Here is a 16427-nt window from a genome sequence, read left to right as displayed (position 1 = left end):
GTTCCATGCAATATGTTCCCTTTATAATACCCACCACCAGGTTCACCCAACCCCCCACCCACTCCCCTCCAAAACCCTCAGTTTGTTTCTCAGAGTCCATAGTCTCTCATGGTTTGTTTCCCCTATCAGGGCATATTCTATTAACAAGGGGCTCTGTGCACTTTTTTTTTTTTTAAGTCAAGGCTTTTAGGAAATAGCTTGTTTAATAAATTCTTAAGAAATTTAATTGTAAGTACATATTATAGTTTTATCATAGTTTTGCTCTAAGAGAAAAGGCCTCTAGTAGGCTAATTCAAAAATTCTTTCTTGGGGGACACATTTGTAGGAACTAATTATTAGATCTGATATAAAATGAAGACTGGTTAGATTCTTTTTATTAATTTAAAGATTTTATTTATTTATTTGACAGAGAGACAGCAAGAGAGGGAACACAAGCAGAGGGTGAGTGGGAGAGGGAGAAGCAGGCTTCCCACTGAACAGGGAGCCCGATATGGGGCTTGATCCCAGGACTCTGGGACCATGACCTGAGCTAAAGGCAGACACTTAATGACTGAGCCACCCAGGTACCCAAGATCTATAGATTCTTGGGCCATAATCAGCTGGGAGCCACCAGCTGAGGGGATGTCATGGGCATGCTATGAAGGCACATATAGGAGTTGTGTCTTTTCACAGTGTCAGCTTTATTCAGTCATAAAGCCAAGTTAATCACAATTATAAAGCAGGTTCAGGACCCCAAACTCCATGACAGTTTGCCATGTGATTAAACTTGGCTTCTTACGTGGCACACAGAGCAGGACAGAAGACAAGCCAAACAACAAACAAGATAACAGAGGGGGCAGGACATGAAGGAACTGAATGCAAAGTCAGTCTATGGGTGCCCAGTTGAGATAGGTCTGGTCAGGGTCTGCTCTCAGCCCTCACTACTTCAGATCAATCAGACAGAGCCTTCTGAGGCAGCTGCTTGTTTTAATCGATCAGACACAGAGGAGTCACATCTGAAGAGTCTGACAGTTTGCTGCCCAAATCTTCTCCTTTCTAAAAAGATTGAATTGGTCCTGGGTCCTTGCAGACCTCCGCTGGTTGCTTGTTATCAGTTCTGGGGTGTCAGCTAGCCGATGCTGGTCCCGGCGAGATCTCCTAACTGCAGTACCTTAACTGCTTGCGTCACTGCTTGACAGGAGAGACTGCGTTGTGTTCTCTACAAGGGAACAGTTCTTAAGTTAAATTCCATCAGAAAAACTGCTTAACCATTTTATCAGGAACAGTAAGTTATTACATCACAGAAGAAGTTTCTATTCCGGACTAAGTCTGAATTAATTGAGGTAAGCCATATCAGTGTTACATGAACTCTCTTTTTTCTGCTAAAGAGAATGGAGTTTTTTTTTTTTTAAAGATTTTTTTATTTATTTGACTGAGGGAAATCACAAGTAGACAGAGAGGCAGGCAGAGAGAGAGAGAGAGGGGGAAGCAGGCTCCCTGCTGAGCAGAGAGCCCGATGCGGGCCTCGATCCCAGGACCCTAAGATCATGACCTGAGCTGAAGGCAGCGGCTTAACCCCCTGAGCCACCCAGGCGCCCCAAGAGAATGGAGTTTTTAACTGACATTTCCCAGAATACTTAGAATAGAGGTACAAGAAAAATGACTGGAGGGAGACAGCAGCTCTCCCCCATCCACCCCTTCTCCCTCTCTCCTTTCCCACCTTCCTTCTTTGTCTCTCCCTTCTCCCCCTCCCTTCCTCCTCCACACTCACACATTCTGAATGGCTCCGCAAATTTATTTTTTTGAAGCTGTTAATTTGTTAATTAACATAGTTCATTTAATACAAGTGAGAAGTATTAAGTGAGCTGTTTATTAGTATCTGTATTTCTTACTTCTTGTTTCATAACTCCATATTGCCTTAATTGATGTGATACAGAAACCTCCCGCTCTCCCTTCCCTTCTTCCTTGAGAGAGAACATGCATGGGCACATGAAGGGTGGGGAAGGGCAGAGGGGGAGAGAGAATCTTTTTTTTTTTTTAAGATTTTATTTATTTATTTGACAGAAAACGCAAGTAGGCAGAGAGGCAGGCAGAGAGAGAGGAGGAAGCAGACTCCCGCTGAGCAGAGTGCCCAATGTGGGGCTCGATCCCAGGACCCTGAGACCATGACCTGAGCCGAAGGCAGAGGCTTAACCCACTGAGCCACCCAGGTGCCCTGGGAGAGAGAGAATCTTAAGTAGGCTCCATGCCCACTGTGAAGCTTGACACAGTGCTTGATCTCTTGACCCTGAGATCATGACCTGAACCAAAATCAAGAGTTGATTGCTTAAGCAACTGAGCCACTGAGGTGCCCCAAAATCACCATTATTTAATCTTTCTGAGAAATGTATACAGTACCTACTAAGTAGATGTTTATGCCTGATTCCATGGGAGAGGGATGAAAAAAGATGAGTAAAGACATGGTCCCTAACATCCAGGAGCTTATAATCTAATGGAAGGCAAATATTCTCATTGGCAACTTGAAAGCTAACGTTTGACCGTTATCCCCCTCTTGTGTAGGTCTTGACTGAGCACAGAAGTACAGATATTAATTTGGAAGGAGAAAATGGAAACACAGCTGTGATAATTGCATGTTCCAAAGACAACAGTGAAGCACTGCGAATCTTGGTTTGTGTTTTAACCATTTCCCCCCATTTTCTTTCCTTTCGTTAGGGTAACACAGATTGTTATTTATAGCAGATTTGTTGTCATTTATAGAAGATCTTCTCATCAAAATATAAAATGCAGAAAATGTCAGGAAAAATAGTTCTCTGTGTTTCTGTATTTGTGCACACTCCTTAAATCAATCTGAGATTGTTTACAGAAGATTCACAAGAAAACTTTGGAGAAAATGTGAGGAGAACCAAGTGACAAGAAAGTATAGACAGCAAAAATGAAGATGAAGCTGCTGGTCAGGCTAGACTGCAAAATACAAAGTATAGTAGATTGGATGTTAGTAAAGGTGGACCATAGTTTTGACTCTGAGTTTCTGAATAGTCTGAGGAGAGATAAACATAGTTGACTGCAAACTTCCTTTTGGGCTCATGAAATAAAAGCCAAGAGACATGGACTTTCATGTTCCTAGGACTAGAAGTTGCCGCCACGGATTCTCAGAAAGGGAGCCCTATCTGACATAATGACTGAGGTCCTTGGCCACAGCCCTAAAAGTAGGGCCAGTCCTCTCTCTGGTGGGATTTCCTGGGGTGGTCCACTGAAACTCTGGAGATGCCCATCTGAAATGACTGACTCCTTCCCTACATAATGTCCCTTCTGAGTGTGGTATTAGAATTCCCAAAAAGCTTTCTTTCAACTATCGCTTAAAAACTTGTATGCTATTCAGACGAGGGTATATATTTTTGCCGCTTGATTTTTTTTTCTCTTCGCTATCCCAGAGAGTAAGAAAATAAAAATAATTTTAGAATATCTTCCTGAATATTTAAATTTACAAATAAGTTCTAAAAACTTAATTACATGTTTTGGAGAAAAAATACATATTCCTATAAACTGTTATGATTGGACCAAAAAGAGGACAAAAAGTAAATGAATTAACACTTAAACCAAGAATTTAGAAAGAGAGCCTCAAATAAAATAAAAGAAAATTGTAATAAAGGAACAGCACATTTTTTTTTTTAAAGATTTTTATTTATTTATTTGACAGAGAGAAATTACAAGTAGATGGAGAGGCAGGCAGAGAGAGAGAGAGGGAAGCAGGCTCCCCGCTGAGCAGAGAGCCCGATGCGGGACCCGATCCCAGGACCCTGAGATCATGACCCGAGCCGAAGGCAGCGGCTTAAACCACTGAGCTACCCAGGCGCCCCAAGGAACAGCACATTTGAAAACAAATATTAATGATTTTTAGAATTATTTGACAAGTTGATTTGTTTCTTTGAAAAAGATGATACAATAGAGTTGGTATGGGGCAAGTCTAAATAAAAGAGAAAAAGATGAATTGCAAATCATGGAGGACTTTATCTGGATATGATAGGAAATATTAAGATGCCAAAAGATCAGTATGAATAATCCTATTCTAAAAAATTGGAAATTCATTTTTAAATGTGTAAATAGTTAAAAGTAGTTGAAATTTAGTAATTAGCCAAAAGTTAACTCTAATTTATATAAAGAACTATAAAAATATTTAAAATGCATTATTAAGCTCTGTAGTCAGCTAATTTTACAAGCTTTTATAGATTCTATAAGTTCTTTCAAACTTGTAAGGAAAAGGTTTTCATTTCAGGTAACTATTTTATAACACAAGAAAAGAGTGAAAATATCCAGTTTAATATTAAGAAGCAAATGTAACAATTCTAAAATTTGCCAGTTTTCCTGGCAACTTAGACCAATTTTACATATAAACATATAGATGCAAAAATCTTAAAAATACTAGCAAAATTGATTTTAATCATTAAAAGAGTACTTCATTGGCTTTATCCAGGGAATGTACAAATAGTTTAGTATCTGATTATAGCACACCAGTTGATGTGAACAGACTAAGCATATGATTACCCATTTCTTTATCTTTAAATGGATAAAAATGTATCTTTAAGGTATTCTTATAAATCTGTAAGGAAAAGGCTACAGAAAATTGGCCAGGAACACATGAAGTTTAATTAGTTTCTCTAATACAGAGAAACCTATTGAAATAATGAGGTTGTTTTTTTTTAATCTCTTAAATTGGAGGAAACAAAGTTATTGATTTGATATTCAGGGTTAGAGAAATTTTGATGAATCAAAGAATTTCATTCACTGTGGGTGTGAATACTTTTTGATTCACCAATTTCAATTCTTGGAATATATTCCAAGGAGATAATTAAACCTATTATTGATATTAATGCTAGTAGTACATATATCAGAGGGAGAAAATTTGAAAAAAAGCAGAAGTTCAGTAATAGGGATTTATTGTATAAAGTTTTGTGTATCCAAAAATGCAATATGTACTTAAAAAATCATATTTTTAAAGAATGTAGAACTTTTTGAACAAAATGATCACACAGTGTACACAAAATTACTTTTGAAAAGAAATAAGACAAAAACAGTTGTTTCCTAAAATGTAAACCAACAGTGTTCCTCAGAAGTGAGAGTGTAGGTAATATTTGCTTCTTCACAGCTTCCTGCTTGTATAAAAAATGTTAGTTGAAAATAATGGACTCAGAGATCAAGGTAATATTCCTTTAGTAGAGAATTTCTACTAATGAAAATACCTGAATTTCATTCTTTTAGTAGAGAATTTCCAATAATGAAAATACCTGATTTTCATAGTTTAACAAGAGTGCTGGTCTTACCATTTATTAATTTTATATAAATGAGAGGAAAGGAATTTGGGAAATATCACTTTATTTATGTATTGAACGTAGATATAGGCGAGGTCATGGTAATGTTTTAAAACACTTCATTAATTTCATTGAAAAATATGTTGACTTTAGTTGGAGTATCAAGATTAATATTTTTGTGACTACATTGTTACTTCATCTTTGGAAAATACAAAGTATCTCTAGTTCATAATCCTAGCCTCCTTCCACAATTACCTTCTTCCCCAGATTTCCTGTCCTATGAACCTTTTCTATATAGTGTTACTTAGGCACAGAATAATGTAATGACCTAAGAGTGGCAATTAATTCTTGTTTATCCTTGTGATTTGGGTTTTTGCTTGGATCAGTTGACTTTTTTTTTTCTCCTTTCTTTTCTTCCAGTTAAATAAAGGAGCTCAGCCATGTAAATCAAATAAATGGGGATGTTTCCCTATTCACCAGGCTGCATTCTCAGGTGCCAAAAAATGCATGGAAATAATATTAAAGTTTGGTGAGTAGAAGTTTTCATACATTATGTACTATAAAGAAGCCTGTTTTACTCGATGCTATTAATTTGAAAAAATATTTAATAGAGTTTACATAAAGGCTTTTATATAAGTCTAAATATCCTTTTTAAAAAAAAAATCCTTGTATTTATAATGTTTGTTCTTTTGAATTCTATTTTCCTCTGAAGGTGAAGAACATGGATATAGTAGACAGTCTCACATTAACTTTGTGAATAATGGGAAATCTAGCCCCCTGCACATGGCTGTTCAAAGTGGTGACTTGGAGATGATTAAAATGTGCTTGGACAACGGTGCACAGTTGGAACTGATGGAAGTAATTGCTCATGTTCTACATGCTGCTTTTATTTAGGGTTGTCATAAATTTGTCTCCAAAATGCTTTATTGCTCTTTTACAGTTAACTTAGGTTGCAGCAGGCATCATTTTTTGCTGTTCAGGTAGAAGCAGAACAAGAGAATATCACATTTCAACCTAGCCAAAGAATTCTGAGAGCTACCCACAACACTTTCAAACACAAATATGGGCGGATAATGATACTGATAATGATAGTAGAGGTACTGTCAGAGCTGTCAAAAGCTCTCAGATTTCAAGGAAGCAGAATTGTTCACTGTGAATCTTATATTAATGCTTGATTTTGTTGATCTAGGAAGAAAAAACTCACAGCTGAATTTAGGTTATATCCTTAAATTTGGACTTAAATATTGGTTCTGATATTAAAACTCTTTGCAGAATGGGAAGTGCACACCCCTTCATTTTGCTGCCACCCAGGGAGCCACTGAGATTGTTAAGCTGATGATATCCTCTTATTCTGGTAGCAGTGATATCGTCAACGCAGTGGATGGAAATCATGAGACACTCCTTCACAGGCAAGTTTCCTGCCTATCATTGGGTGTACAAGTTTTTAGTCTGCGTGTGTTAAAGTGTACCCTCCAAGAAAAAGTTAGCACTCATAGTAGCGGAAATTCTATCATTTAAAAGAAAAGAACAGAACAGAGATACAGATCCTATGTTTCAAATGGAATCTCTATGTTCCTCTGGAATTAGAGTGTTAAATAGATTTTCTAAGAATAAAGTCTCCAGTGGCATGTTCTGGATTGTTTCTTAGGCCAGTGAATATAGGCTCAAGATTAATCTTTTATATGCTCTGGATAGCAACATACATGCTTTTCTAAGCCTTTTCTTATTTGTTTCAATTCCTTATGTGTTATCTTTTCCTTATTTTTAGTGGAGATAATGGAGCAGATACATCTGGATGTTCCACTGTTCCTTACCCTTTCCACTCACCCTCATAGTTATAAATATTTTCAAAACAGTTTTTAGGAGATGGTGGCCAAGCTCCAAATAAGATGAGAGTTTAACAGAAATACACATCAGAGAAAAAAAGCATCTGAAACTGTAGGCTTGCTAGATGCAAAGACAGAAAGCAGGCAGTATGGACTGAGAAGGGAAAACAGGAGTAAATACTTCCTGTGTGAGTGAAAGAAGTAGCTGAGACGAGCCTTCCCTCTCTCTGTCCCTGACTCTCTCTCTCACACACACACAAACTGGCATTTGTGAGTAAAAGGTTGGTGATATGAAAATGGCTATTACATCAGAACAAAAACAATTGATTAACCTCCAGACTGGAGATTCTCAAACACCCGTGTATTAGTATCAGGGCAGTAATTTATAAACTCCCAGCTTCTTTGGGATGGTCTCGGGAACTTTTTAAAATGTTATAAACTATTTCCAGGTTTAAGCCAATTTAGAAACCCAGTGATCAAGATGTAAATAAAATGTGTCCATTTGGGTCACAGCTTTAATGTACAAGTATGCAAAAGAAGGAATTATTTTAGAAAAATAAATCATTCGCCTGACGTGTAAGTGTCCTCAACCTGGTGACTACTCTAGCTGGACATACTCAACTTGGATTGGCTGTAGATTTCTTGCATCCATTCAGTCCAATTCTGATTAACCTAATACTGATCTATAATCCTGGAATGTCCTTTTAATAGCCAGTGACATTTGGAGTTTATGTTGAGCTTCAAAGTGAAGTTTGCTCTTTGGGCTAGAATTCTTTTAGTTATCATAGTGCAAAGACCCCAGTTCCTTGTTATGACTGAAACAGTGAACTTTGGAGAAAGGGGAATAGGGTGCCAGCCCTACCTGGCTGTCTAATATTTGGAAAGTCATTAACCTCTCCCAGCCTCAATGTTAAGATCTCCTGAGAATCTGCATTTTTAATGGACCTCTCCCAGGGGGTGCCAGCGCTGGTCTGCAGTCCACAGTTTGAGTAGCAAAACTCTAGACTGGGGAGAGAGAAGAACAAGTCAAATGGGGCCTTAATGTTGTTATTCATTTTCTACAGTTGCTAAACATATTTAATGTAATTTAAATGTAATACAACCTCTTGTGAATTTGGGGTGAAAATTGACAAGCCAGTTCTAAAATTTATATACAAAGGCTAAATAGCTGAGATCATCTTAAATAGGAACAAAGAAAGAAGATTTGCAATAGGAAACAAAATTTTCAGTCATTAGTATTAATATTTATTACAGAGATGCTGTAATGTAGATTGAAAGTTTTTACTTGCTTTATTAATATTATCCTTATGACTGGTTGTGAGATAATACCAAAGTGACTTCAGTGTTCCCCACAATTTGTTTTTGGCTTCATAAAACCTTAGGAAAGTAGTGCTGCCTTTTAACTTTTGGCAAAGAGGGCATTTGGAACACTGCCAGTGAATTTTAGGTGCACCTTGTATGCAGCTGTTTTTATTCCCCATGATCATGGTGATAACAACCAGTTCCTCTGTCTTTTGTTTTCAGCTCTTAGGACAGCTGTTACTATTCACTTCACATCTTCATGGTGATTTTACAAGGAGAAAATCATTTTACTAAAAGATGAGGAGGGAAATCTTGTGATGTATTTGAACTTTCTCTGTTCTTTGACTTTGAAAATATTATCCTCCTCACAGTCAGTTACACATTTTGGAAGGTTATTGATTGCCTAGCATTTTATTATGTTGTTAAATGATCATTTTAATTGACCTTTTAAGTGCAGTATAGTAGCTTTATTTTCTCTATCAGTAGTCCCTTAATATGTGTGTCACTCTCTTTGCAGAGCCTCACTATTTGATCACCATGAACTGGCAGGCTACTTAATTTCAGTGGTAACTATTCCATGGACAGTTTTTTATTTTATTACTATTTTCAGTTGAACAATCATATAATTAAATAATACAAATGTTCAAATAAGCCGAACTTTAATTTGTTGCTTCTAAGCAAAAAAGTTTACAAAAAGATGACTGACACATTTACAAATAGGCTGTATTGTGTATGAATACATTCCTGGCCAGATGTCATTGCCGTGTAGTTGGTCAGAAGTACCAAAGTGTACTTTTGATACCTGGATCCATGTTTTTAGTGTTGGGGGTTGGTGAGTACATGGCAAGGACAGTTCTGTGAACCAGTCCTAGAAGAGGGTTAGGCTTCGCAACTCTGATGACTCTTCCATGCACAACAAGCTTTCCTGGTGGAAGCAGGATAGGCAGCACGAGTAGCCTCCACCGTTCACTGTAAGCTTCTACCCAGCTGCCTCAGTGCCATCTTTCAAACAAGGAAAAACTGAGAAATTAAAAATACTGTCTAAAGTCTGCCACAAGTGAAAGCACACAGTCTTTTTCATTCTGAGAAGGGTACTTACTCAGTTGGCTTTTGAGTTAAATTTTAACAAGTCGTTTACACAAACGAATATATGATGTATTTATTGAAGCCCCACTGTATCAGCAAAAGTGTAATTCTATTGTAGTGTTTGTTGTGAATAGCTACTATTGAAATTGTGATATTTACATAGAGGGATCCTGGAAAGATTCATTATATGCCGTAGTTTTGTCATGCATGGTTTCCTATAAATGCAGCCATGTCACCTGGCAACCTCACTAACCAACATGAGATTTTCAAAGGGGCTGCTGGTGCTATCATTCGTCTGTACTTGCTGGGTCCCCGCCCCACCCCCCCAAACAGGGAACTAGCCACAGCTGGAGCTGAAGTTATTTTTATTATCCTGTCCAAAAGATAGAATTCTTTCCATGAACTTTTTTAAGCCCTGTTTCTGGTCATGTAAAGTATTATAATTAACACATCATGGTAAATACTGACTCTTAGTCATTTAAAATATCTGTGACTTTTAAATATAAATTGTCTCAAATATTTGGCTAAAATTTCACTGTAGGATCTGAATTAGTTCAGTTTAGTTGTTTCAGTTCATCTATTTCAGATGAAATGGATTTTTTTAAAAAAGTGAACAACTACTTATGAATGTTTTAAAAATCACATATGCAATAAATTTGGAAGATTTATCATGGATATATCATGGATATTTATTTATTTATTTATTTTTAAAAGATTTTATTTATTTATTTGACAGAGAGAGATCACAAGCAGGCAGAGAGGCAGTCAGAGAAAGAGGAGGAAGCAGGCTCCCTGCTGAGCAGAGGGCCCGATGTGGGGCTCAATCCCAGGACCCCGAGATCATGATCTGAGCCGAAGGCAGCGGCTTAACCACTGAGTCACCCAGGCGCCCCTATCATGGATATTTAGAAGTATTTTCTTACATTGAGAACTAAACTGTTGCTATAGGTCGGAGGGTTTTATTTTTATGATTTAGTAACATTTTTACTAACATAAACATTGATGTTACATGCAGTAACATTGATCTGTTGCCAGATGTCAATCAAAAGGTTAACATGTGAGGATAATTTTTGTTGTTAAAAACTGTAAAAGAACGTCTTGATTTCTAATGTTACAACATAAGAATTAGAGGGAAATTCTAAGTAATTCTGTAGTTAGTCATGTACTTGAGTGCTGGCTCTATAATGGCTACTCTATTTTAATGAATTAACATCGCTTACTGATTGCAGTGTAAGCTAATTTGTTCATAAACTCTTTGTTGAATAACTTGTTTTATTTTAGGGAGCAGATATTAATAGCACCGATTCAGAAGGACGTTCTCCACTTATATTAGCAACTGCCTCTGCATCTTGGAATATTGTAAATTTGCTACTCTCTAAAGGTACTATGAGGGGCCAAGCCAAGCTTTTAGAACTACTACTCAATTTAATATTAAACATTTATTGGTCATTTATTGTGCACCATGTTTTGGGCCAGGTGCTGTGAATACAAAGATAAATAGGATACTTTCCCTGGCTGGAATAATTTTCAGTCCAGTAAAGGTGTAATATTTTTTAAAAGAAAATTTCGGAATAACAATAGACAACATTTATAAAGTAAGAATTTTATTGCAGGCACACTCATGAACATTTTAACTACATTCTCTCAATTATTAATCCTGTGGTGTGGAGGCTTTGACTGTCCCCATTGTAGGTACTAACCCGATGTGAAGATTACAGAGTGGAGAGCTACTGTCCTTTTTTTTGATATCCAATCTCTCCATCTTTATATTTTATGCTTTAAAAGCTAAGCTATCATATATTAATTGACATAACAAATCATCTAGTCTCTATTGCCCCTACACACACACACTCACACACACAAACACCTAGGTAAACCAATTTTAAATACAGTTTTGTTATCTAAATAAAGTTTCCTGTAAGTTAATGTTTGACAAAGTTTTAAATAAATAAAAAACTTTTATTTTCTTAAATTGAAAATCTACCATAGGTCATGCTTTAAATAAATAAGTAGAAATTATATTTATATTGTGTTTTCTTAGGTGCCCGTGTAGACATAAAAGATCATCTTGGACGTAATTTTTTGCATTTGACGGTACAGCAGCCTCATGGATTAAAAAATCTGCAACCTGAGTTTATGCAGGTAATATATGTATATGTGAATTTCCATAACTGAGTTGGGTTCAATGGAGAATACAATAATTTTGCTTATTATGATTTTTATTGTTATGAAGTCTGACTCTGGAATTTAAAAATTAAAGATGCCATATTTGAACACATGATGATTATGATAATACATTTCATTGGTATTGAATTTTCCAAGTTACAAGCAGTTCCCATATATCCCCATCTATAATGAGTCAGCTTTCCTTCATTCTTTTAACCATTATGAATTGCTTATCAGTGGAAAAGCCAGGTGCATGAGTCAATTAGCAGTATTTCATCATCAGTTAAGAAAAATTTATATGTATTTGATTTGACAGATTGAAATGTTATCTCCATATTTATATTCACCAGCACATACTGAGTGACTATGAGGTATATCTGAAGTTCATCATATTTTTGGAATAAGTAGATTTTCATATTGTCAAAGTCTTTAACAAAGAATAAAAATACTTTTATTTGAACATTTTAAACAAAAATAATTTATTGATTGGATGAAGTGCTCATTTTGTATTCACTTTTTATTTCATAGTCATATAAAAATAAAGTAAACCTAATTTTAGCATCTTATCCCTTTGGCCTAACAGAACAAATTAGCATTAAGCTCTTAAGTGTTATTTGGGGGAAGAATGTAAAAGGAGGGCTGAAAGGGGTGGCCTTTAGCAAACACATTTAGAAAATACTCAGTTGAGGGCGCCTGGGTGGCTCAGTGGGTTGAGCCTCTGCCTTCGGCTCAGGTCATGATCTCAGGGTCCTGGGATCGAGTCCCACATCCGGCTCTCTGCTCAGCAGGGAGCCTGCTTCCTCCTCTCTCTCTCTCTGCCTGCCTCTCTGCCTACTTGTGATCTCTGTCTGTCAAATAAATAAATAAAATATTAAAAAAAAAAAAAGAAAATACTCAGTTGAACAGTTAAGTACATTTCTTATCCTTAGGATTTTTCAGAGCCCTTAATACAGTAATATACATTTTAGGGAGGTAAAGTATATACCATTATCCATATTTATTTTACTCTAGTACCTTTAAGTTACTATATTTTTGTCCTCAAGGTACACATATTGATCCTTATTGAGAAATACTGTCCTACAGAATAATTTGAAAAATAGTATATTAGCATGAAAACAAAACTATATTTAGAATATTTGTTTTTTTCCATAGATGCAGCATATTAAACAACTGGTAATGGATGAAGATGATGATGGGTGTACCCCTCTACATTATGCGTGTAGACATGGGATTCCTGTCTCTGTAAATAACCTACTTGACTTTAATGTGTCCATTCGTTCCAAAAGTAAAGATAAGAAATCACCCTTACATTTTGCAGCCAGGTAAGGGTCAGTTTATACAATATATGAGCATGTTTTCTCTCTGTTTAATATTTGCTTTGAGAACATGAAACCTAATTTTTTCAAGTTATGGGCGAATCAACACTTGTCAGAGGCTTCTGCAAGACATGAGTGACACGAGGCTTTTGAATGAAGGTGACCTTCATGGAATGACACCTCTGCACCTAGCTGCAAAAAATGGGCATGATAAAGTAGTTCAACTTCTTCTGAAAAAAGGTGCATTATTTCTCAGGTAAGGATATGTCATCAAAATATTTATATATTCTTTTTAATTGGCCATATTCTGTCTGTTTTTCTATGTTATTTTTTAATTATGATAGTTGATTTTCTCACAAAGTACTTTTTTCCATCTTACTTAATCCTCAAAACATATATGACTTCTCATATATGAAATATATTCATATATGAAATATTAAAAGGCACATCGGTATTATTTCTGATTGACAAAGATGTCATAATTTATAAAGTTGAAGACTTCATTTGAGGTCACAGAATAAGTGGCTTTGTGGAAAGTAGTTCTCAGAACCTTTGAAATACAGCTCTTGATATTTGGCTTTATCATGCTACCATCCCTTTATACAGATACATGTGCACACACACCCCATACAGATTCAGACTTTTTCATTCAGTCTGATGGATGATGAACATGAAAAGCTCCTTTTGTGTTGCAACACCAGACGTGAAGAATTCCCAAATTTCGTTATACTTATAGGAAGTCTAACAAAAAGAGCAAAGACAAAATAATTAAGCATTAAAAAATGTAGTATAATTAAATGACATCTTTGTGAAAAGAAAAGTTTTATAGAAGTTTGGTGAGCTATTTTCTAATTTTACAAGCAGGGAGGCAAAGAGCTTATTAGGCTAAGTTCAAAAGCGCATTTATTATTATTTTTTTTAATCAGAGCACTGGTCATGTAAAGTAGGGTTGCAGCTCCAAAAAGAATGCTCTGCTCAGTTCCCTCCTACCTCCAAGGGGCCACCAGGCAGTGGACATGCAAAGGGGATACAAAATGGATCTAGACCAGAGATTTGTTGCTTAATGACATCATAATAACTGAAATGGTAATGTGGACTTTGTACCTTAAAATAATTGCTCACCAGCACTGAAATTAAATTCTGTCAGGATCTCATTTTTTTTTTTCATCTCTAATTTGGAAAAATGACAGGCCTTCATTGTATTTATATCTTGAACTTCTGTTAGAAACAACAAACATTTTCTAAAGGGATTAAAAAAGCATCTTTGAGAGCACAAGAGGAATGCTCTCTTCAGACCTGAACAGTTAGAAGAATAATAAGGAGCATTAAGCTAAGCATCTTAAGGTGATATTATTATTATGATTATTAGCAATACCTAGTGGCCATGAAGACTAATACTACCATCATGGAATTTTTTAAAAGAATTTATTTTTAAGTAATCTGTACAACCACCATGGGGCTTGAATTCACAAACCCGAAATCAGGAGACATGTGCTCTACTGACTGAGCCAGCCAGGTACCAACCACCCCCATCATGGAAAATTTTTGATGTGATATTTGATGAAAGAATAAAACCAGATTCAAGATAGTGTGTATAAGTACATTACAGCCTTGAAAAAATATGCACAGCACAGACATGCTAACTCTAGTTGTACCTACCTCCAGATGTTTATGTGCTTTTATATGTTAATCTGCTAAATTAAAAAGTGTGTATGAATCACATTCTAGAAAGGTTATTTAAGACCATTAAGCTTGAAATTAGCTCATTTGTTAGAAATATGTAATATTTAGATGCTAGAACTCAGACAGGCTTTTTTGTTGTCACCTTTCCAGTGGGTAGCATCGTTTTCCACGATTCACCTGTGAAGTGAATGCACAGTCTTTTCTTAACTCTTTCACAGTGACCACAATGGCTGGACTGCTTTGCATCATGCTTCCTTAGGCGGGTACACTCAGACCATGAAGGTCATTCTTGACACTAACTTGAAGTGCACAGATCAACTAGATGAAGAAGGGGTAGGTATTGTGCTCCTCATACCTGCCCAATGTCTTGGCGTAGGAGAAACTTCCAAAATTACAGAAAGCTGCCTTCTTAGCCTCTCTCTTTCTTTCCTTGCTGCATTCGTACTCTTTTTTGGGTTCTTACTCTGCACGGGGAAAAGAATAAGAATGCCAATGGGGTGGATGCATGTTGAGAACACCTCTTAAGTCTCACAGAGACTCCACAGGCCCATGTAGATCGATGAAAGAATTTTCACTACTCCCCGGTGAACCAAGAAAAATGAAGTCAGGGATAGGTCTTCATAAAACTAAGTGTATTGGATTTGAAGGACTATCGTTTATTCTGCTATGAAGTTCTCCCTCTTTTTATGGAGAGTATTAAATAAGTGCACATTCTTTCATGAAATGACAGAGAGTTTTCACTGCTTTTTAAAATGTCTCTATGGGGCAAAATTAAAAACTGGCAACCTTCTAGCTATATCTCATTTTTTTTTTTTAATTTCACAAGCCTGCGAAAACCCCAAATCTGGAAATTATTGCTCTAAGATCATAAATCTCTTGGAAGTATACTGTGGTCACTCCAGTATCCTTACCCTGAAAATTTGTCATTTATCCTTGTGGAATCATCCCACTGCACAAAGAGAGTATGGAATTCCATATACACACACACACAGCACCCCTTCCCTACCACACACACACACACGCACACACACACACACACACACACATTGTTCAAGCTATAAACTCATTATGCAAAGCCTGATTCTGAACACTGGCTTTAAATTTTGGTATTAAATAGTTAAGTTTTTTAATAATTTATTTTAAGCAGTTCAAGAATGAAAGCAGAAAAATAGCCAGAGGATGACCAGCCATTGTTATTGGATTTTCTTTGTTCTATTTTTCCTTTTTTTAAGATTTTATTTATTTGACAGAGAGAGCAAGAGAGGGATTATAAGCATGGGGAGTGGGAGAGGGAGAAGGAAGCCTGATTGCAGGACTCGATCTCAGGACCCTAAGATCATGACCTGAACTGAAGGCAGATGCTTAACAACAGAACCACCCAGGCACCCCAACTGTGTTCTATTTTTTCTAAAAGAACACTGCACTTCACTTTGCTGCAAGGGAAGGCCATGCCAAAGCCGTTGCACTTCTTCTGAGCTACGATGCTGACGTCGTCCTGAACAAGCAGCAGGCCTCCTTTTTGCATGTTGCAATTCACAATAAGAGGAAGGAGGTGGTTCTTACGACCATCAAGAACAAAAGGTATGCTGTCTTCCTATCCCATTGTCATTTAGTGTCCTCTGGGCACATGGGATGATACACAACCTGAGAGGAAATAGGAAAAGAATAAGTTTCAGCTGTTAACATTCCTTACACAGCAATTGTTTACATAAAATTTTTAATTAACTCTTTGGGTAGCAACAGACATGTTACTTAACCTCTCT

General features: G+C 36.5%; 1 protein-coding gene across 1 annotated transcript in view; it reads left to right on the top strand.

The window, feature by feature from the left end:
- Positions 1–16427, top strand: part of TRPA1 (transient receptor potential cation channel subfamily A member 1) — a 65656-nt gene that overhangs the window by 15617 nt on the left and 33612 nt on the right. The window contains exons 4-14 of the mRNA XM_032316738.1: positions 2539–2646; positions 5706–5814; positions 5998–6143; positions 6558–6694; positions 8931–8979; positions 10781–10880; positions 11541–11641; positions 12818–12987; positions 13073–13237; positions 14883–14997; positions 16079–16245. Of these exons, the coding sequence (XP_032172629.1) occupies positions 2539–2646; positions 5706–5814; positions 5998–6143; positions 6558–6694; positions 8931–8979; positions 10781–10880; positions 11541–11641; positions 12818–12987; positions 13073–13237; positions 14883–14997; positions 16079–16245 (1367 nt within the window). The remainder of the gene's footprint in view (positions 1–2538; positions 2647–5705; positions 5815–5997; positions 6144–6557; positions 6695–8930; positions 8980–10780; positions 10881–11540; positions 11642–12817; positions 12988–13072; positions 13238–14882; positions 14998–16078; positions 16246–16427) is intronic.

Source organism: Mustela erminea, chromosome 16, assembly GCF_009829155.1.
Source record: "Mustela erminea isolate mMusErm1 chromosome 16, mMusErm1.Pri, whole genome shotgun sequence".
In the NCBI taxonomy this organism is placed as follows: Eukaryota; Metazoa; Chordata; class Mammalia; order Carnivora; family Mustelidae; genus Mustela; species Mustela erminea.
Note: the sequence above shows the minus strand (reverse complement) of the source record. Positions and strands in the feature narration are given on the sequence as shown.